At 42.4% G+C, this 21177-nt stretch overlaps 2 protein-coding genes across 2 annotated transcripts in view; one reads left to right on the plus strand and one right to left on the minus strand.

Annotated features, from left to right (window-relative positions):
- The first annotated feature begins 1818 nt into the window (after positions 1-1818).
- OST4 (oligosaccharyltransferase complex subunit 4, non-catalytic) lies at positions 1819-2176 on the plus strand. Its single transcript, XM_015814857.1, has 2 exons — positions 1819-1975; positions 2073-2176. The coding sequence occupies exon 1, from the start codon at positions 1820-1822 to the stop codon at positions 1931-1933; it is 114 nt and encodes a 37-aa protein (XP_015670343.1). The 5' UTR covers position 1819; the 3' UTR covers positions 1934-1975; positions 2073-2176.
- A 135-nt stretch (positions 2177-2311) lies between these two features.
- The window catches only part of AGBL5 (ATP/GTP binding protein like 5), a 23646-nt gene continuing 4780 nt past the window's right edge, over positions 2312-21177 (minus strand). The window contains exons 4-18 of the mRNA XM_029283941.1: positions 20615-20634; positions 18496-18648; positions 17571-17748; positions 16619-16797; positions 15312-15828; positions 14133-14302; positions 12541-12676; positions 10871-11058; positions 8537-8736; positions 6165-6332; positions 4188-4285; positions 3842-3888; positions 3412-3572; positions 3210-3292; positions 2312-2994 (exon numbers count right to left, since the gene is read on the minus strand). Coding sequence (XP_029139774.1) covers positions 2923-2994; positions 3210-3292; positions 3412-3572; positions 3842-3888; positions 4188-4285; positions 6165-6332; positions 8537-8736; positions 10871-11058; positions 12541-12676; positions 14133-14302; positions 15312-15828; positions 16619-16797; positions 17571-17748; positions 18496-18648; positions 20615-20634 — 2370 coding nt within the window. The 3' untranslated portion in view covers positions 2312-2922. The remainder of the gene's footprint in view (positions 2995-3209; positions 3293-3411; positions 3573-3841; positions 3889-4187; positions 4286-6164; positions 6333-8536; positions 8737-10870; positions 11059-12540; positions 12677-14132; positions 14303-15311; positions 15829-16618; positions 16798-17570; positions 17749-18495; positions 18649-20614; positions 20635-21177) is intronic.

Here is a 21177-nt window from a genome sequence, read left to right on the forward strand (position 1 = left end):
ATTCATTGTTTTTGCTATCAGGAAATTTCTCCTTAATTTCAGGTTGCTTCTCTCCTTGATTAGTTTCCATCCATTGCTTCTTGTCCTGCCTTCAGGTGCTTTGGAGAATATGTTGGCCCCTCTTCTGTGGCAGCCTTCAAATATTGGAACAGTGCTATCATGCTACCATGTTTTATTACACAGAATAACCTTTCACTGAGTACTTTAATGGAGTTTCATTTTGTTTTCTTAGTAAAATTCATCAAAATAAACTATACTGAAATCTTTGTGTGTAATGGCAGCCCCATCTTGTGGTTCACTATTGTAGGTTCCCTTTTTCCTGTCTTGGAAAACGCTGCAGTCTTGTTTTCCTCTCATGTAGCATATGGTGTCTTAATTTCTCATAAACCAGAATATATTTCCCCACTTTTCAGGGAATACAGCATATCTACAATATACTGTGAATTTGAAATAAACCCCTCAAGCTATTTTTTTCTACAGTAATTCCAAAGAATACTGTAGAACTAGCATAATCTTTGTTTCCTAAACTGTGCTGGGATGCTGGAATATAACCCAAGAGTTATATCTACAGCTTACATCTAGCATCCTTCAAGGGGATCCCAGGGAAAGAACAATTAACTCGTTAGTACCAGAAGCAGTTTCAATCACCTATAGTTCTGTTGAAAATCTGAACCACCCAGCTTTTCTATGCTAATGAAACGTATCACTTTGGCTTTGGCTTCCCACTCTTTTATAAAGACTTGCAGATAAAATTAGACCTTTTTTTCCCATAGTCGCCCATTTTAATTTTCCTTCTCAAGCTAGGATAGACAGCCAATATTATAGATTCTATATCAGTGTTTCTCAACTTTGACAATTTTAAGGCATGTGGACTTCAACTCCCAGAATTCCACAGCCAGCAATGCTGGCTGTGGAATTCTGGGAGTTGAAGTCCACATGCCTTAAAATTGTCAAGGTTGAGAAACACTGTTCTATATAGGAGGAGGACCTGGGCAAACTTTTAAATGTGTGGACTTCAATTCCCAGAATTCCCTGTCCATTGCTGAGAATTTGCTTTTATTTTGAATTGGCCGGCTGGCTGATTTGTGTAAGCCGCCCGGAGTATATAAATATCTTACCTAAACAACACACCTTTTAAAGATAAATTGAAACGCGCGTGTCGCATTTTCATTCGACACGTTTGAAGGGATTGGAGAGAGGGCGTCACGGAGAGACACCAGCGGGACTCACCTATAGGACGGCCTGGGATGGGGGGGGGGGAGCGAGCACGCTTTCCTTTTCAGCCGCCGGGGGGCGCCCAGGCGCAATTCGACTCCCTGCGCCGAGGACGGTGCGCGAGGACACGGCAGAAAGCGGCGTCTCTTCAGTACTTCCGGAACTCGGTGGGCTCCGTTTCCCCTTTTCCCCGCAGTTTTTCTAGAGAGCGGAAGGAAAGAGCGGCGTGCCTTGACGTCGCCGGCCTGAGCCTTCGGAAGAGACAAGAAGGACGGTGGGGGGGCTGCCCAAACCGAGAGGTGAGTGGCGTTGCCTCCAGTCCAATCGGCCTTGCCACGTCTCTTTCTCCTCGGCTCGCTTGCGAGCGGCGCTGAGGGACTTCTAGGGCCCGTCGTCCCTTCTGGCCCTTCCGAGCCTTCCGGCGGCCAAAGTATAGGGTTTCCTGCCTGAGCAGGGGGTTGGACTAGATGACCTTCAAGGTCCCTTCCAACTTTACTATTATTATTATTATTATTATTATTATTATTATTATTATTATTATTATTATTATTATTATTAAAGTGCTGGCCGTGGCGGACTAATCTCTCGGTTTTTCTCCGGCAGGATGGTGACGGACGTGCAACTGGCTATCTTTGCCAACATGCTTGGAGTCTCGCTGTTTCTCCTGGTCGTCCTTTATCACTACGTGGCCGTCAACAACCCGAAGAAGCAGGAGTGAGCGAATGACCGGAGCGTCCCCTCCTTACCCCCATCCCCAAAGGTAATTCAGCTGCATTTCCCCCCCCCCGCCGTCCACCCGACCCCCAGATCCAGATGCAGTGGTTGTCTCACACCCACCCCTCCTTTTCTTTTGACAGAATGCAGAGCCATCAGCACATGAAGGCCCAGATGCTATAGCTGTACTTGGCTTTGTTGAAACCCTGAAGATAATAAATGACTAGAGAATACACTTCATTTTCTGAATCAGAGACTTGTTACCTTTGCATCACTTCCCAAAGCAGATTCGAACCATCAGTCTCTCTTATACACAACACACACACACACACACAATCAAAAGGCAGTAGGTTTTCTTTTGTTTTTCTGACAAATGCAATTTATTTATAGAAACACGTTATAAGACAAACTTGTTTCAAAAATAGCTTCCAACCTAGTAACCAATTATGTACAGTGGTGGAAATAACATTGGAGGAAGGGTCTTGGCCACGGCACTAGGCTGTAGTCAGACCAGGAGGAGCTGATCATGTTATGCTTTCCATGTGTCATACATGCACCTACACAGCTTCTTGCAATTAGCCTGGTTTGCTTCTTTTTTGAAAGGCACCTCCTTCACAAAAAAAACAAATGAGATGGATTCCCAGATTTAGATGAGGATTGCTGGGAAACAGTCAGGGGCCCATTTTCCCTTAAGCCTTCAATGTTTTGTGTAGCTGGCTACAAAAAAAGATGTGATGTGAGGCCCTTATTCCTGGCAAAGTCTCAAAGCCAGAACTACTGGCTGCTGTTCTAAAAAGCAGCTTTGATTTAAAAGAGGAAAGAGGAGAGGAAGGGGGTGATTGGATCACGAACTCATCGAGTGCCAACAAGAAGGGTCTCAAGAGGTTTCTTCCACACCAAGGAATGAGTTGGAGTCAGCTGGCATGCTGTGGGGTGGTGGCACTTGAGGCCCTAGAGCACATGGGCTGCAGCTGTTGTGCCCCCACTGGCAAGTCAGGCCTCAGTGCAGAAAGACAGGATCTTGCGGTAGGTGAGTTGGGGGGAATCTGGTCGCCCAGGGAGATGCTGCAACAGAGAGAGCTGGCTCAGGGGACTAATGATGTCAACTGCAGCTATGCTGCCCCAAAGTTTCAATAAGGAGGGTGGCTACTGCCTATACAACGGTAAAGGCGTTGCTTCTTCTTCTTCTGTCTACAAGACAAGGGTTCAAGGGGATGGCAGCGGCTGCAGGTAAGGGCTGCAGCAGCAGCTGGCTTTGCAGAGCTCCCTCCTCCCCATACCTCGTCCAGCAAAACTTTGGGAGGGTTGCACATAAAAAGTGATTCTTCCCTCTGACTCGTTACTGGCATTTCCAGTTGAAATTCTGTAGGGAGAGAAACAAGGTTGTATCTGTTGCCACTGTCTAGTATGGAAAATCTGAGGGGCTGTCCAAAAAGGACAAACAGTCTTGGTCACAATACAGAATGCCTTGCAAGAACCTACCTGGCAAGGAACTTTGTGTTGGTATCTCTGGGGGTGCATATTTCCACACCTTGAGGGAAGAGTCATCACTGCAGCTATGAAATCTGAGTAAGTGCTGGGTTTGTCCTACTGGTCTCCTGCGTATGGGGATCCGGCTTGGCCGAGGCATCAGTATATCTAAACTGCAAGGAAAATACTTCGTTGGAAGTTGTGCATCATAGTCAACCAGTAATAAGGAACCTTAGGAATCCTAAGGGAATGCTGGACAACACTAAGTATATGCACAATTTCTAGAATGGTGTTAGTTTTCTAGCTTACAGATGACTAATATGAAGCTCTTCCAAACTTGGTCCTTCCATGTTGGTAGGCACAAAAGGGGAAATCGTACAGATCTTATTTCTACCCCAGTTTATAAAACTACTATTTTTTGTTATCTTCTAGTTGCTATTACCTAGTAGTTTCTGATAGTTTTTCATTGTTCAGCCGTCTGGAAAAGTTCTGCATGGAGAAAGAGAAACCAGTTGGGACAGTATCGGCAAGACACGAATTGCATGTAAAGCTTGTATGTCCAATGCTACCATAGTATTGGTTCAGCTGATATTGATGATAAGAAATCACTGTGCTAGAGGGGTCCTACAATGTGTGTTCTTAAAGTTTGGTAATGCAGGCAACTCTTTAACAGCCCAGTGATTGATCTCTACTGTAAGGAAAGCCCTAAACGGACTAGCAACCTAGGGGGAATAGTATCTACCCATGGCAATCAAGCTCTGTGTACCAGTGTAATCACTGCCCTTTACCTGTAGCAATGCTAGGCCACAAGGTGGAGGCTTCAGCTTCTCAGGGACATGCTCAGTGCTAGCCTTAGCAGCTGTACGTAGGCTGTTGCAGCTGGGTCCTGCATGATCAATGAAAGAAAGGTAAATGAGGGAAGTTCATTAAGTTGAACTCCCCAGACTCTTAATTCTTAGTTGCGATTTGATTGGCAATCAGTTGCAGAAAAAGCAATACTAATACCAAAACTCCGGCACATTTTGCTTCTGTTTGGCCTGTTTGGAGCTATGAGATCAATAATACTTAGGAGTGTCAGAATGACATCCCTAACAGAAACATGGAGGTTTGTCGTATCAGATCCCTCAGGATAATTTAATTGGCTTGGCTGTATTGTTTGGGGCAGTGATTTCAGTCAAGATCCAAAGGGACGGTGGTGAGTTTTCATAGAGACTTGCTGAAATCAGAACAGCTGCTCACTTCCAACACATTAGTTCCATCAAGGCGAACATCATGGAACCGCAAACTAGTAAGAGGCTATTTAAACTGGCATGTTATGTAATTTCTGCTGATATAATTATAGTTTGATGTGTTGAGCAAACAAAGAAAATTGAGGAAATTGAATAAATTGGTTTAAGTTGTGGGAGAGTATCATAAACACAGCCAATGAACATTACAAAGCAAAATATATAAAAAATCTAGACCGGGGTAGTCAACCTTGGCTCTTTTATGACTCATGGACTTCAACTCCCAGAATTCCTGAGCCAGCCATGCTGGCTCAGGAATTCTGGGAGTTGAAGTCCACGAGTCATAAAAGAGCCAAGGTTGACTACCCCTGATCTAGACCATTTTATTGGATTTCACAGATGTTTGATTCTATTCGGGTGATGATTTTATATTTCTTTTATCTGCAAATAAAATACAATCTATATTTTTCAAATGTGACCATGCCTATACATATGGAGGCAAGAAATTGGGAGAGGCTGTATCTTCCTTAGTGAACAGTGAAAGAAAGAGTCAGTTTCTGGATGGTATCCTTAGAAAGCTTGAAGACAGAAGCATATTTGAATAATTCTTATTTTCAGTCAAACCAGAATAAATGCAAAAGTTCAATGTTGTATTTTAAAGAACAGAGGCTCATTTGCTTGTTTCTTTTTCTCAAATTGCTGAGTCCTTGGTATAGCTTATCATACCTCCATCACTGATTGGACGCAATTTGCTGGTTTGTTTATATATTACTGCCACCTAAGATTGTAAGCTGATACAGATTTGGCTCAAACAAATCTTCTTTGCCTCCATTTTTTCCCTCCCTTCCAAGACTTTTAATTGTTTGAGCTATTGAGTTTAAATATATATATTACTCATTTTGAGTTGAGTTGTAAAGGTAAAAACCTATTTGAGAAAGCCTAACATTTTTTCCAAATGATAGACTAAGCTGAATAAGTAAACTGTCCTGCCAGCATATAGTGAACTTTTTAAAGTTATGCTGCTTTTTACCCACCATTAAGATCACAGTGATGTTAGTTCCAGTTCTGCTCAAGAATAACAGCCTTCTCTATCTGAATTTTTTTTTTTGATTGGAACAGCTTGAGTGGGTGGATGGGAAGAAAATGAATAGTCCCCTGTAAATGGAATGGTCTGCACTGCTCCAACTTCAATGTCAAACATCTCTCTCATCCCCCAGTTATGTTTAGTATCAGTAAACTTTTTTTCCAACCAACCTTGCAAGAAACAAAAAGGATAGTTAGAGATTAGTTCAGGGAAAGAAGAAACTCCCTGAATCTTCACGCTGCAGCCTACTGTGAGTTGAATGGCTATGCTTGCACTTAATTACTCAGATAATATAGGTGCAACTGACATCTGGAAGGAACAGGTCAACAGTAAGTGACCTGTTACACCTGTTACACCGCTTATATCTCTCCTGCTGGCACACTCCAATAGTCCATTTAATTTCTGTTGTAGAGGCACTCTTTGGCAAAGGGAGAGAGGCAAGGTGGCATACAAACCTGGTATGTTGATAGTAGTTGGAAGGGAGCAGGAGCCTAGGCTGGGAGCCAGCTGGAGATGAGAGGTGTTTCTGGTGGAACAAGGGAGAGAGGGTGCCTGGATGCTGCTCACAGCAGCTCGTAGCAAGGTCTGGTGCTGATGGCGCCTCTTCTCCTGAACTCGAGGTTCTAAGTAGGATGAGGGACAAGCAAAATGCCAGCTCTGAAAGGTCTTGGTATCACTATCCCTTAAGTTCTACTTATTCCTTTACAGAAATTAACTATGCATCATCCCTCAGTGAAAGAAGCTTATCGACAGTAGCATAGCAAGAGACCTTTGCTATCTTCTTTTCAACTAAGTCCAATTTCATTGTTTCAGAGTGTATTGCTATAGACCAGAGGTCCTCAACCTTTCTGGAAACAGGAACTGGTTTCGTGGAAGACAATTTTTCCATGGACCGGGTGGTGGTGGTTTTGTATGCAACCTTGATCCCAAGCATGCATAGATGAAGCTTCGCTCGCTCACCCACTGCTTTGTGTGGCCCGGTTCCTAACATGCCGCTGACTGGTACTGGTCCGTGGCCTGGGAGTTGTGGACCCTTCCTATAGACTATTACACTGTGACAAAATGGAGAACTGTATTGCATACTTAGTGCTACTGCATCCATGGAAAATATACCTGCAATGTGTGTGTGTGTGTGTATGGGCACATGCCCAGACAAATGTACAAGATTTGGACAGGCTGAACTGGTCTTTTCAGGAACAAGGCAGAATAACTCAAGGTATTACTGGAAAGCTCAAGTTTCAGAAAAGCTGACATTATTTCACCCTTGCAAGGATGCCAATTTCTTCTGCCCTCCACCACATGAGGAGATTGGTGCTTATACTGTGCTGCAGGCTCTTGAGTCTGGGGGCCATCTTCACTCTACATTACAAAGTCAGCAGGGTGTTGCTTGGGGAAGGGAGCCAGTTATAGAAAGTACAGACACATTTGCTGAGCAACACAAAACACAAGATTCCCTGCATTCACTGATTCCTTCCTCCTTAAGACTTGTCAAATGTTGACATTTTTTTTCTTTTGCAGCAGTAGCAAGTAAAGATGCCAAGAAAGTAGGAGAATTGCTGAGTATTTGTCCTCTCTAAGCTTTACCAATACAGAGTTTAAGTGATACAATGATGCATTTACACAACATACTCAACACTGTTACCAAAGTAACCCATCTTCTGAGTTCATTTAATATACTAAACCACAAATTATCTATAGTTATATTGTTTGTCAATGCCAGGCAGAATAATGTTACTTTATATACTCAAATATTTGTTTTCACCCAAGAGAAAAGACCACCATGAGTGTGCTATTCATCCACTGACTGGGTCACCTTAGATCTTACCTGGTATACCTTATATATAAAGGGAGATTTTTCTAGTATGATAGTTTGCTACCCACTTCATTATATATATTAGGTTGGGATTTAGAGCTGAAGAATTCAGACCCAGATCCTTGCTTTATGAACTTTATCCCCTATTAGTTTAATAAGTTATACTGGGGACAAAATTGGCATAGACCAGTGGTGGCAAACCTATGGCACGCGTGCCAGAGGCTGTATTCAGAGCCCTCTCTGTGGGCACATGCGCCGTCCCCCCAGTCCTGCCTCCCCCCGCAGCCCCCTCCCCAGCAGCCTCCCTGAAGGAGAGTCGCCCCAGGGTGCGGCCCGCGTGGAACAGTGCAGCCAAGGACATAGCAGCTGGGCAGCGGGGACAAGACTCCACCCTTGTGCCCCATCATGCGCAGATGATGCTGTGGGGTGCGAGCGGAGGGCGTGGCCATGGTGCTGCTGGGTCACCTGGGCGATCTGTGGTGGGCCGTGGAGGTGGGTGGCCCTGTAGGCGGGCAGGGCTAGGGGCAGGGCGGGGTGGGGTGGGTGGGGCAGGGCAGTTTTGGGGCACTCGGTCTCTAAAAGGTTCACCATCACTGGCATAGACACTAACCTAAAGCTTCTCAGCAGGGTGAAATCAATCAATACAAAACAACAGCCTGAAGGGTTGGAACAGAGTATATCTCATGAGAGGTTGAAAAGAGGAGGCTCCATAACCTTTTTCAAAGTACCCAACATATTGCTAGAGGAGGCCATTTTCCTGCAGCTGTCTCATGAGGCAATAGTTCACAACTTATCAAGTGACATCTCTATCCAGTGCTATATGCAAGTACCACGTGAAAGGAAAAAGGGGGCTTGGATTGACACAGGGGAAACTTGTGCAAGATTCTTGTACGTGTTTATTTCATGAGAAAAATTAAGAAGAAATAATGTTCTTTTAAGGCTGCCTCTTTCCACAGCACATCCATTCCCAGATCCATCTGAATGCTCCCAGCACAGATTCGTTAGGCAGCTTACCTCGCACAAGGGCCAGCACCCTTGAGGCACCTTTCCGAGGGCTCTGCCCCAAGCCCCCCGAGGAGGCGGGGGTGTGAGAGGAGCTGAAGGTGAAGCTGGGTGAGGTCTTGACGTGAGGGGTAGCTTGTTGATTGACACTACCATTACTGAAGCTCCTGGCTCGGCAGAGAGAATTCTCTGAGCTGGAAGCAGAAATCCCACTGGGAGAAAATATATATATAAAAAAAGAATCAGAGATAAGGCAGCTCTTCCCACAACGCCCCTGCAAGAGTTATTTGTTGCATCTGAGATATAATGACTTATTCTAAAGTAGTCCTTCTGAAACCTTTTGCATGGTGCTTAAGCACAGTGTCTGAGTTCCCATATACAACTGTAACTGCTAGTCTATTCCTCTCCTGCTCACCTCCTTTTTCTTTAAACCTGGCTCCTTACCCAGGCACTGGGCCAGAGTGAGTAAGGAGAGTTGTTACGGCACCCTGGGAGTGATGATTTTTGTTTTTTAGTTTTTATATATTCTTATAGTGTTATTATAAGCTGCCCAGAATTGTTTTAAGATAGTAAGGCATATAAACCCGAAAAAAATTAACATAAAATAAATTCTCTCAGCCCAACTCATCTCACAGAGTGTTGTGGGGAAAATAGGAGGTGGAAGGAATATTAAATATATTCATCATCTTGAGTTTTGTTTTGTTTTTACAACTCTGTAATCTCTTAATTCAGGGTAGAATGGGTCTGAAAAAAAGCTAAACCTAAACTAAAATAAAATAAAATAAAATATACAGTGATAGCTAGTTTGATATGTAGTTATAGCTATCAGGTTAGAAACTGGGAGATTGGGTTTTAGTCCCACTTTAGTTACAGCCAGCTAGGCAACTGGGGTAGGCAACTCAACCTCAGTCCTAGAAAAAGGCAAGGGCAAATCACTTCCAATGAAGGTCAGGGACTTGTCCAGGCAATCATCAGGAGTCAAAAGGGAATCAGATACAAAGCAAAATACAAAGCAACATTATCTGTTAACATTATCTGTTAACATAGGATAAATTTGCCATGTTTCTTAAATGTAGTTTCAATCATTTTATTGCTAAAAACTGTATTGCAGTGTTCTCTCCAGTGCAGGTATTAGAAGAGAATAATGCAGATCATATAAAACAATACAAGAGAAAACAGTACTAGAACAAAGTACCATTTCTTTGTTCTAGGCCCCTTTCTCTGAAATCTGAATAGAACTGTTGTTAAGTTAGAGGAGGAGGCATTCTTCCAAATTGAATATAAATCAATGGGGATTTCAGGTTTATCATTTAACTTCTCAGGTCCCCTTTTTAGAATATTAGCCTTTCTTCTATTCTCCTTTCAGTCATAAGAAGGATTGGAACTGCAAGGTAATATGTGCAATTTCAAATGCCACAAACACCTCTTCTCTCAAAGATTATTTTTTTAAAAAAACATTGGGACAAAATAATCTACAGGTAGAAAGTTTCTATTCCATTATTAGGACTAATTGAATGTAAGGCAAGGGAAGGTTATAATACAGTGGTTGCGAACCTATGGCACGTGTGCCAGAGGCAGCACTCAGAGCCCTCTCGGTGGGCACGCACACCACCACTGCCAGCAGCTTGCACAGGTCCATTAGGCCACCACCGCTTCCCAGAGCGGCAGCCCCACCAGGCACAAAGGAGGTGAAGCGGCCAGCTAGCAAGCTCAAGGATAGGTGGTAGAGCACGCCCACACCCAGCAAGCCAAAGTCCACCCTGAGCAGGGAAAGCCGAATCCCCATTGGCGCCATGGCCCCCCAGTCCCAGCTAGGATTGCGTGCCTCCCCTCCATCTATGCTGGGCCTCCAGCCCACCGCCCCACCCGCCAGAGACCCTCTGGATCTCCCCGAACCCTGCCCAGCCCCCACAGGCATCCCCCCCATGAGCAAAATCGAGGTGGCCATGCCCAACTCAGCCACGCCCACCCAGTCTGCCATGACAACTGCAGCCATGCCCACCCAGTGGGCCACGCCCCCATGACCCCCCCCCGAGGGCACCACAATGCTGATGCGGCCCTGGCACTTTGCAATAAATAAGTGGCTTTTGGGTTGCGGTTTGGGCACTCGGTCTCTAAAAGGTTCGCCATCACTGGTATAATAACTTTCCAGGTATTTGCTGCAGATATACTTTCCATGCAGCAAAGCTGCAAATAAAGAGACTGAGGCAGTCCAGGACTAAAGTCAGGGAAAGATTTGTGGAAACCAATCCTGAATTCCTATAGATAGTCCTTTGCCTCTTCCAGTTCCCTTTCCTATGAGCTTTGCTTTTTTCATTGAACCTACATCCCCATCTGGTCACGTACTTGCCCCCCTTGGGTGGGGTTTTGGTACCCTTCCTCTTGGAGTAGCCTGTCACTCCTCTCATGCTGCGCACATGTTTCAGCATCCAGGCACGCAGATTGCTAAGGCAACTGTGTTCAGAGAGGACAATCCGAGGCCAGGGGTTGCATTCTGCCATATCCAGTGCTGCGACTGCTAAGGCCCTTCCAACCTGTATATGGAGGATGGCAGTAGATTGTTAAAATTCAGGCCTTGTTTGTGTTTTTCCGCTTGTTTTTAAATCTAGAGTAGGAACCCTGCATTTAACAAAAACTGGAAATACCCCCACCTTAAACAATTGCTAAGTATACCCCTACAAGTAAAGGGTGATGAGCTTTATTAAAGGCCTCAAAATATGTGATGTGCCTCCTATACTTATATCATGTTGATCAATAAGTTAAGAAAACAATACTGAGGCACCCTGTCGCTGGCATCAATTAAACTGAAGATAAGGCCAGCCAATCTCCAGCATGTCCTTTCAGTACCAAATTGTGTCCCAATTCCATGATTTGTTTTGTGTACTGCACGTTTGGCTTATATGTTTCAGAGTACACAAAAGCAAAAAAAAAAAAAAAACTTGAAGAAAAGACCCAGCATATCGGGTAGAACATAGTATGATTCCTATGCTGTTCGTTGTAAATCAGCTTCCCACTTGGTAAAGGCATCATATTGTTCAATTTTCCCAATTTTAAGGTAAGGGTTTCCTCTTTCCAGTCATGTCTGACTCTACGGAGCAGTGCTTATCTCCGTTTCTTAGCTGAGGTAGCCAGCACTGTTTGAAGACATTTCCATGGCCATGTGGCCAGCACAACTATACACCCGAGATGCATGAAAAGATGTTACCTTCCCATCAAAGTGGTACTTATTTATCTATTCCCATCTGCATGCTTTTGAACTGCTAGGTGGCAGGAGCTGGGGGAATAATGGGAGCTCACACACTGTCACAGGGCATTAGGGTCTCGAACCTGGACTGTCAGCTTTCCAGCTGCCAAGCTCAGTGTCTTTAACTGCTGAGCCATTGTTATGCTTGGCTGAGAATGGTTAGTCCCAAAGTAAATCACTTTACATTTTACAGCAGCAGCAAATCAAAATAAATCATCAGTTCCATCAACTGCCAGTATTCAAGGAGCCCTCACAATGAGTTTATGATAAAATGATTTTTCATGTGGCTGCACTTTTCAGTCTGTGATGTGCAATTTGTTGGCATTCAAGAAAGAACAGTATCCAAACACTTACTCCTGAATCTGAAGAGCCAGAGCAAGAAAATCTAAAAACACATCCTCGGCACAGCTCCCTGAAATGCTGAAGTTCTGGGAAACTCCTAACACTTTTGCGACATAAGAATCTGCCATTTGGCCAACTTTATAACCCCAAGATCCAAAGGCTACAAATGCTTTCCTCTGAATTAATCATGGTACGAAGAGTTGTCTGTGTGTTTAGGGTTTGAGCAAGATAGAGCGAAGACATTGCACCCCCTTGCATATACTGTATAGGCTAAATAAATAGTCCTGAAGGCTCTTTGCAAATACTGCTTCCACTTCTCCCTGGATAGGAGGATGTTTCCTAGTGCAGGAGTTTAGACTACTCTTCCACGTGTCCTGGAACATGGTGACTTAATCTAACACTGAATCTGGGCTGGGGTGGCCTGAGATACCTGCTCAAACAGTTCCACGGTGTATTTGGATGGGAATGTTGGGAGAGGAGGAGGCGTTGCCCGCCCATTATCGTGACATGCTGCTGGAACAGTATTGACTGATCTTCCTGTGTTGTAATTGCATTCCAGTGTGTAACTAGAAAACAGATAGAAAAGGTTACTAGTGTTAATGCAAATTATGAACTAATTCTTAGTTTTTAATATGACACATTCTGAAAACATCTGATAGGTAACTCCATGGTGAAAGGTTTTAATACACTGAATTCATAATTTTTTTTCTCCCATACAGACTTTTCCATGCAATAGCATGACTGGGAAAAAATAACTTGTTTTTATTATTCAACTATGTGCTAGTAAAAAAGACAGATTCAGCCATCAAATAATATTATGGTTTACTGTTAGACTCTTGACATCAGAAATGGAACATTCTGCTTGCTCTGATTAAGAAAAGCATCCATTTCTCTGCACAGAGCAATGAATTGAACTGTATGACCTTTGCAATCTCTTCCAATTGTGATTCCCCAAAGAAGCCAGCTTTCTTTTAATTCTCTTCATTGTATCTTCCATACACCTGGAATAGCATTCAGCCAACAGGAGCAAAAGGAGAAGACCTTTAAGGGATCCCAATGATTTTTCTCCAATTGCAGTGAATTTTAATTGTGTTAAAATCCAAGCTCTGATTTGGGCAGTTAATTATTAATAGCTAATTCAGATAGATTGATTGCACTCATGGTTATTGCTTAATCTTCTTTTTCTGCATTCCTCTTTTTCCAGTAAGCATCTTTTTATAACTAAATATTTGGCTTCACTAACTTAAAAAAAGAAATTTTCTTTAATTTTTCCCATCTGCCAGACCACAGTGCTGTATAGCTACCGCTTGTATTTAGCACTGATGCAAGGTTTGTTAAATTCTCTGTCTTCTGGATTTCTCAGAACTAAGCCTAAGAGAGCGGTCCTAGGTGGAAAAGCTGAGTACACCTCAGGTAGACAAATTAGAATGTATCAAAAAAAAAGTCAATCTAACTGGTAGCAATCTATTAAAGCTCTCCTTTACAGGGAAATTTTTAAGGAGCCTGGCTGAGAATTCTGGGAGTTGAAGTCCACACATCTTAAAAGTTGCCAAGTTTGAAAACACTAACAACCAAAATGCTAATGAAAAGACCTTGGCCTCATGTTATTCCTAGATGAAAAAGAGATATGTTGGTAGCACCAAAAGGATCAGCATGTGATAATCCTAAGCAATAATATATACCTCTGCTCAAATATGGATTCCTGCCATATGTTGTTAGATAGAACTTAAATTAGTGTTTATACAAATCTCAGCCTTCCTCAGGAGGCCAACTATTTAGCACTGGGAAACTCACTCCATGGCACTAGAGTTACCACTTATGCTGCCAGGATTCCCTAATGAGCTTTCTCTCAACGTTACTCTACTTGTGGGAATTTCTTCTCTCTGGCTTCAGTTTGATCTAGCAGATTCTTAAAGTGGCAGGAACTTTGTAGATATTGGCGGTATGGAAGTGGGAGAAAAGGAACAGACCTACAGAACCAAGGATTGCGATCAGGAGTTGGTATCTCATTGAAGCACAAACCTGTGAATGATGCCTGAGGCTTTATAAATGGCCACACGCCCACTGCCCTCTTTTGATTGTCCATCCCGCTTGTCTTTAGCATACATATTCTTCTCTGAAAAGTTGCACCCCGTGAAATCAAAATGAGCAGAGTTCAAGGAGATGAGCTTAGGAAATAGCATATTTTCAACCTGTAAAAGCAATTGAGAAACTAGAGACACAAATCTCTTCCTATTTTGACATGCTACAGAAACAGGCAGTTTTACTTCTCGTCAGACTGGGAAGCAACAATCTAGCCAAAGAAACTGAAAACAGTAATAAAGAGATTCAGCCTACTATAGAAAGCAATTCATGGTGATTAGGTTTAACAATTGAACAAACAAACACAGTACATGAAACCCTCAGAAGACTATGTGTCATGGTCAAGCAACATCATCAGCATGGAAGTTATAAAAGAGAACCAACACACATTGGAACTTGACATCATCTTTTGGTCTGAAAGGCACCTGAAGAAAATATTTATTGGTTTAGTCAGAGAATCTCAGTTGATTCTGTTCCCCAACTTATGGGCCGTGACCCACTACTGGGCTGTAGCCTCTTGGCCACTGGGCTGCGTGAGCGGCTGGCAATGGACGCGTGCAGGTGCGCACGCTCACCCCCTTGTGCCGGTGCTAGCTGAGCTATGAGCCTCTCGCCAGCGATAGCTGAGCCGCGAGCCGCACGCCGGCACGAGCTGAGCCACGAGCCATGCACTGGCACTAGCAGCCCCATTTGCGGAGTGTGCATGCTCACAGCCCCATTCGTGTGCATGCGCACGCAGCCACATTTGCGTGTGTGCACATGTGGGCATAGAGGTGCCTGCCCCTCCCTTTCCCACTGGGTCACCAACCCAGAAAGGTTGGCGACCCCTGCTGTAACCCTCCAAACCCAGTCCTACAAAGAAGTTAATTAGAGAGAAAAGCAAAAGAGGCATACACAAAAACATCCCCTTTGTTTTGTCCCTGAAGCCACTTTATCTCTATCTGTAACATCCTTAGTAAGTCTAAACTCATTTTGTAGGAGCCAAATATGGAACTCTTTATCTGCCTCTAATCCTTTCTGTCTTGTTCTTGGGATTATACAATAGAGAATTCTTCCTGCAAAAGCCCAATTTTGCCTGTGTTGTCCAAGGCATTGCTAGAGGGGCTGAATATGTCTCACCTGGTAGTTCTCATCAGAAATGTTGTTCCCATACATGAAACAGCCACGCTTAGAGGCATGTCCATGCAGATCAACATAGTAAGCCAGACCACTCTGTTGAGGTGAGATGGTTTCTGGGGCTGGTGGAGGATTCTCAACTTCATTCTCACAGTGCTCAGATAACAGTTCTTTTGAAAGGATCCAGACATCATGGTCTTTGCTTCCTGGTACCTCTGAAGTTTCAAGGTCCTGGGATGAGGTGATACAGAACTCTGTGGAACAGTTGTGAAGGTTGTTTGATTTTTCCAGCTCAGAAAGAGGGATGTCTTCACTATGGGGACATTTGCGGGTAGAACGTTGATTGGCTATTTTTGTGTTGAGCGGAGAAGCATAGGTTCGCCAATCAGGAGAATCCGGCTGCATCCGGCTGTGAACATGGTGATAGAGCATGACAGCCTTGGCCCCATACACAGCAGGATGCAGCTCTGCATCAGGGTTCAAATACTGACGATTCAAATTAACTCCACGAGCATCTGTCCTGTGGGAAGCAGAATAAATCATGATGAATGGGACTGGGAAAAGATGTCTCTTGTGGATCTTGAACACAGCTACACAAATTTATCTATCTATCTATCTATCTATCTATCTATCTATCTATCTATCTATCTATCTATCTATCTATCTATCTATCTATCTATCTATCTATCTATCTAATTTCCTGCTTTTATTATTTTTACAAATAACTCAAGATGGCAAACAAATTAAGACATTCTTCCACTTGTGAAGGAAGGGAAATTGCAACTATTGTCTTCTGCAGCCATGTCCCACATTATTTACAGACTGCTCAGTTAAATTTTTATCCTAGATTAAGAGATCCAAGCAGCCCCTGTCCCCACCACATATAGAGCTAGGAGGCAATTACAATGTATCTGTGAAATGGATCAGATACTGCTGACCATCAAACTATCCTCGTTTTTTGTTCGTTAGATCAGTGGCTAGGCAGCCTCACAGGCTCAGAGATTTGGACTGGCTGTTGTTTTGAGAGCAAAGCAGATATTGCTCATGTGAACATTTCAAGCCTTTGTTCTGAATCTACAATTCCCTTAAAACTGGAGGAAGGCAAAATGGAAAAACAAGGATCTACTCTAGGGAGGAGCCCCCCCCTCCACATCTATTGGCCTTAGCCTGTTGCTCTTTCTCAGCCTCCAAGCAATAGTAATCTGCTGTAAAAGCTAAATGTGGATAGATTACAATCAGTCACAGGGAACCAGAATTTCTTCCTGTCCAAGACCCATCCTCCAAAGCCTACATGTCTGCAGGATACTTACCGATAGTGTCCTCGCATCACTCCATCTGGATTTAGCATAGGGATGAGCTTAAAGACAAACATACGACGCAGCATTTGGGCCCGAGGATCCTCCTCCCTCAGTATGAATTCCAGGAATCCATTGAACACAAAGCTAGAGGGTGTTTCCCCAGGATGTACTCTGCTGCTCAGAAAGAATACCTATCACAGGGTGAGGGGATCGGGAAGAGGAGAAGTGCAAAAGTATTAGTGATCTTTCAAAATCAAAAGCTTTCTAGCTTTCCTTAATGACCGTAAGCCCTGAAAATAATTTTGTTTCCCATCTGTTTATGACATAATTATTTATAATCAGTACTGTTTTTCTGTTAAGCACAGAAATTAAAGAGGGAGAACTCCTATCTTCGGGATCACCCTAAGATACAAACAGAAAAGAGGAAGAGAGAAGCAGAAAGAAATAGTTTGAGCCCTAAAATTATTGAGAAAATCATTTGAAAAGGATAGTTTTCAAAAACAGGCATTCAAAAAGCAAATAGAAACTCACAGACCATCAGAAGAACAAAGAATGTGAAAGAGAAATGAGAGAGAGAAAAATAAATAAGCAATTACAAAGAAGAGTTTTTAATTAAATAAGGAAGAGGTAATTAGAGCCAAAAAAAGCAATGTGAAATATGAAAAATCAGGGGGAAAAAATTAATGAGACCATAGAAGAAGAGCAACAAGACGAGGAAGCAAACTAAGGAGAAGTGTTATATTATCTTGATGGATGTGGGCAAAGCAATGACATAGTAATGTCAGAAGACACTTGATGGTTTATCCCCCACTGAAACAAGGAACGGGCAGTCACAACTGCCTTCCTATCTCGTCCATAGCAGTTGTAGACCCATGGCTCTTTCTGAATAACCTATTGCATCACAGCCAGTTCAGCAGCTTCCACAGCTGTGTATTCTACCTCTCACATGCATCAACTAACTTACTCTCTTTCCCACAAAACAGTGTGGTCGGGGTGTGTTCTTGTCTGGGAATAACTTTTCCAGTCGAGCCTCCCGCTTCTCCTGCATGCCATGACATGATGTGATGGTGAGCAAGTCCACCCGTAGCTTATCCAGGGAATAGCACAACAATTCCCGATGATAATAGATGGCATCCAGATAGCTGGAGATCAAAAGAATAGGAAGGTCAATTCAGTGTAGTGTAGTTTCTCATTTACTCCAAGAGCACCACCCTTTAATTCTGTCCAAGGATCCTCATACTGACTTCTGTCTCCTCCCCAGAAAGAACTTTACACAAGGCCAGAAGGAAGCCCCCCCAAAATAATCTTTTAAGGATTTTTACTTTGGGGAAAAAAGAGGAAGGAACTTCTAGAGAATTCTCTCTATTGCTAGTTTTCATTCCTCATTTTTGTCTCTTTTTCTGTTGGACTTTGATCCAAGAATCATTCCAACACTCAAGCGGAATTATTTTAGCTATCTGGCCCAACTTGTTATCCTTGTGCAATAACGAGCCATTCCCGAAGTTTTCTACTCCCTGAGCGGGTGTTCTGAAAACTGATATGAAGTAGAAGGCCAAAAGAATTTTCTGGTAGCCTCAGCCTTCCAATGGGGCCTCATTTTGAGATAAGTTTATTTTTAGAAGAGATGAGAGAGGGGAAAAAACTGACCATTTAGATCAGGGGTCCTCAACCTTGGCAACTTTAAGACTTGTGGACTTCAACTCCCAGAATTCCTTTGCTGGCTGAGGAATTCTGGGAGTTGAAGTCCACAAGTCTTAAAGTTGCCAAGGTTGAGGACCCCTGATTTAGATCTTTAAAAATTCTGGGGGCCCGATGAAGAATCTTGCCCCTCAGCTACCTCCCACTTGAGATCACCTAGGCCTGGCAAGGGAATCAAAGCAGTCACTTACGGTGTACCCCTGGGTGGGGCCGCCTCCTTTTTCCCTTTTCCACGTCCTCCTCTAGGGTACTTTCTTGTTCTGTGGGTGGTGGGGCGCGGCTTCCCCTCAGCTTTTCTAGAGTCTGCGCCTGCCCTCCGACTAATTGTGCCATAATGTTGGACACTAGTTTAGATGGGCAAAGAAGGGTCTAGCTAAGTTTTTCTTTTCCAGACCATTCCCCCAGCCAAGTCCTCTTCATTAATTCAATCTTATCACCCCAGCTTCTTTGAATAAGCAAGCCCAGGTGTTTCCAAAGAGACAGAGAAATAAGAAAAACCAAGTAAAAGGCAAGAATTTTTATCAAACTGTGTTGGAAAGAATAAGGTTAATATGGTGAGGAATTTCTTTCCATTTAGATATTCCATTTTCTTTATCCTCTTTCCTAGAGAATCGGTGTAGGATCACAGAAATTTTTAATTGGACTCCAAAAGAGTTACTTTTGCTTTTTTATTATTGCCACAGCTACAAGTACACTCAACAATGGGAGACAACAGTGATTGAGGAAGAATAAGTAACCAGTAAGAACACTATCTCATCATGCTCCAGAAGAATTCCTGGTTGTCATGTATTTATTTTAAATATTTATGCCTGTTCTTTATTTAATAGTATCCAAATTATCCTACAGAAAATGAAGTAGTAAAAATATAATGAGACTATTTTAATGTAACAAGAACAGAGGGGGAAATGATCACAGTAGAAAGTAACGCAGATAAAGAGTAAAACTCCTCTCCAGCAAAATGTTTTGAAACAAATATGTTTTAATGCCAAGAAAAAGAGAAGGGGGCAAATGGGAAAAACTTTTTCTTTGGGAAAAAGTTGTAAAACGTATCTGGCAATCATTCCTTGGTACAAAGATGGGAGAGAACCCAATGAATAGCAGAAAACCCATTCCGTCCGATAAGAAAGAGGGCATTCTAAGAAGGGGCTTCTTCCACCAAGGGCATGGTTTTGCATGAATATTCTGGGGTTGGGCTCTCAACACAAATTTAATTTGGTCACTAAGTTAACCCATTTTGGGGATTTGCAGGATAAACTGATAACACTAAATTAAATGGACTTATGGTTATTTGTTTCCTTTTACTTTGTTCAAATCGTTACGTTGGTGATCGAAAAATTTAATAGATCAACCTCCACAACAATATACATATGTCGATTATTAATGTCTACTTAAACTAGACGGTATTGAAAAGACATTATTTCGAAGTAAAGACTGATCTTGGACATAACATAAATTAAACTTAACTTAACTTAACTTATGAATAGTTTATTGGCCAAGTGTGATTAGACACTAGACACACAAGGAGTTCGTCTCCGGTACAGATGCACTTGGTGTACATGCAAGGCAACAGATGATGATGATGATGATGATGATGATGATGATAATAATAATAATAATAATAATAATAATAATAATAATAATAATAATAATAATAATACCACCACCAATAAAAGGGGGAAGTAAAGAAGATAATAAAAGGAATAAATAATAACACTACAGCCACACTCTATGGGACACACACTCTATTTAGAGAAGAGATGGCCCTGCTTCTATAACTGGCTTTTATAATAGACTCGGACTTTTAATACTGATGATCCAAGCCATGAGATGCCTTTTAGAGTTAAAAAGTTCTTAAATAGTGATTCAGGAACAGGATTGTTCCTTCTGATACAGCAGAAGTTTTGCATAAAGAAGATGCCACATTGAAGCCTTAGCAACTTCAAAAGAACTGGAAAAATCTGTCTGAAACCATTTGAATCATTCCCACTCACTGTAACTAACACCAAACTGTAGACACCTTTGGTTAGATTCAAGAGAGGCACTTTTTGATATTCATATGAGCAGAAACATTTAATTAACAAAAAATTACTAGATTAACCAGAAACATATACACAAAAGCACTTTCCAGGTGGCACTTCGTGGCTCTTCTTGGGATCTGAATGAGAGCAAGACTATTCCAAGCCAAGCAACAATATGGTTACATATGTTATAAGGTGATGTCCATTTCTGATATTTTGTATTAATTATTTCTTTTTGGTTTCCCACGAATCTGCATATCTGAGTTTAGGTTCTGTATTTAAGGAGAATTACTGTAATAGAGTTCTTTTGTGCTAATGGATAGGAAATAGGAAAAAGCTTAGCATTCAGTATCTAGTTGTTTATTCAATTTATAAACTTTGTTAGAACTGCCTTCACACAAATGATCTAAGAGATATGAGTGATTTACATAACAAAATAGAGTCTATAACAATATTGCTTGGACAGAGAATCTATTTTCATGCACACTAGAAACCCACAACAGTAAACAAATATAAGGTGGAAAATTTTGCTCAACCATCTCCAAACCTAAACTTGGTGATCAAACCCTAGGACTAATAGAGGAAGGTTTGAATATCACCAAGACCCAGTTTGAACAGAACAATGTTACCCACTGTGTTCCCAAATTTATTTTTTTTTTTATTTATTTTACAAAATTTATATGCCGCCCTTCTCCCCATGGGACTCAGGGCGGCTCACAGCATGTTAAAACAATATACAGAATTACCCCTTCTAAAAACCAATTAAAATCCAAATATTAGTGACTGTGACTATTTAAAATCATTAAAAATTATCCCTATTTAAAATTCACCCTAGGTCAGGCCCGCTTGTTGAAA

Source organism: Protobothrops mucrosquamatus, unplaced genomic scaffold (genome assembly GCF_001527695.2).
Source record: "Protobothrops mucrosquamatus isolate PMUCROS unplaced genomic scaffold, P.Mucros_1.0 scaffold286, whole genome shotgun sequence".
Classification (NCBI taxonomy): Eukaryota; Metazoa; Chordata; class Lepidosauria; order Squamata; family Viperidae; genus Protobothrops; species Protobothrops mucrosquamatus.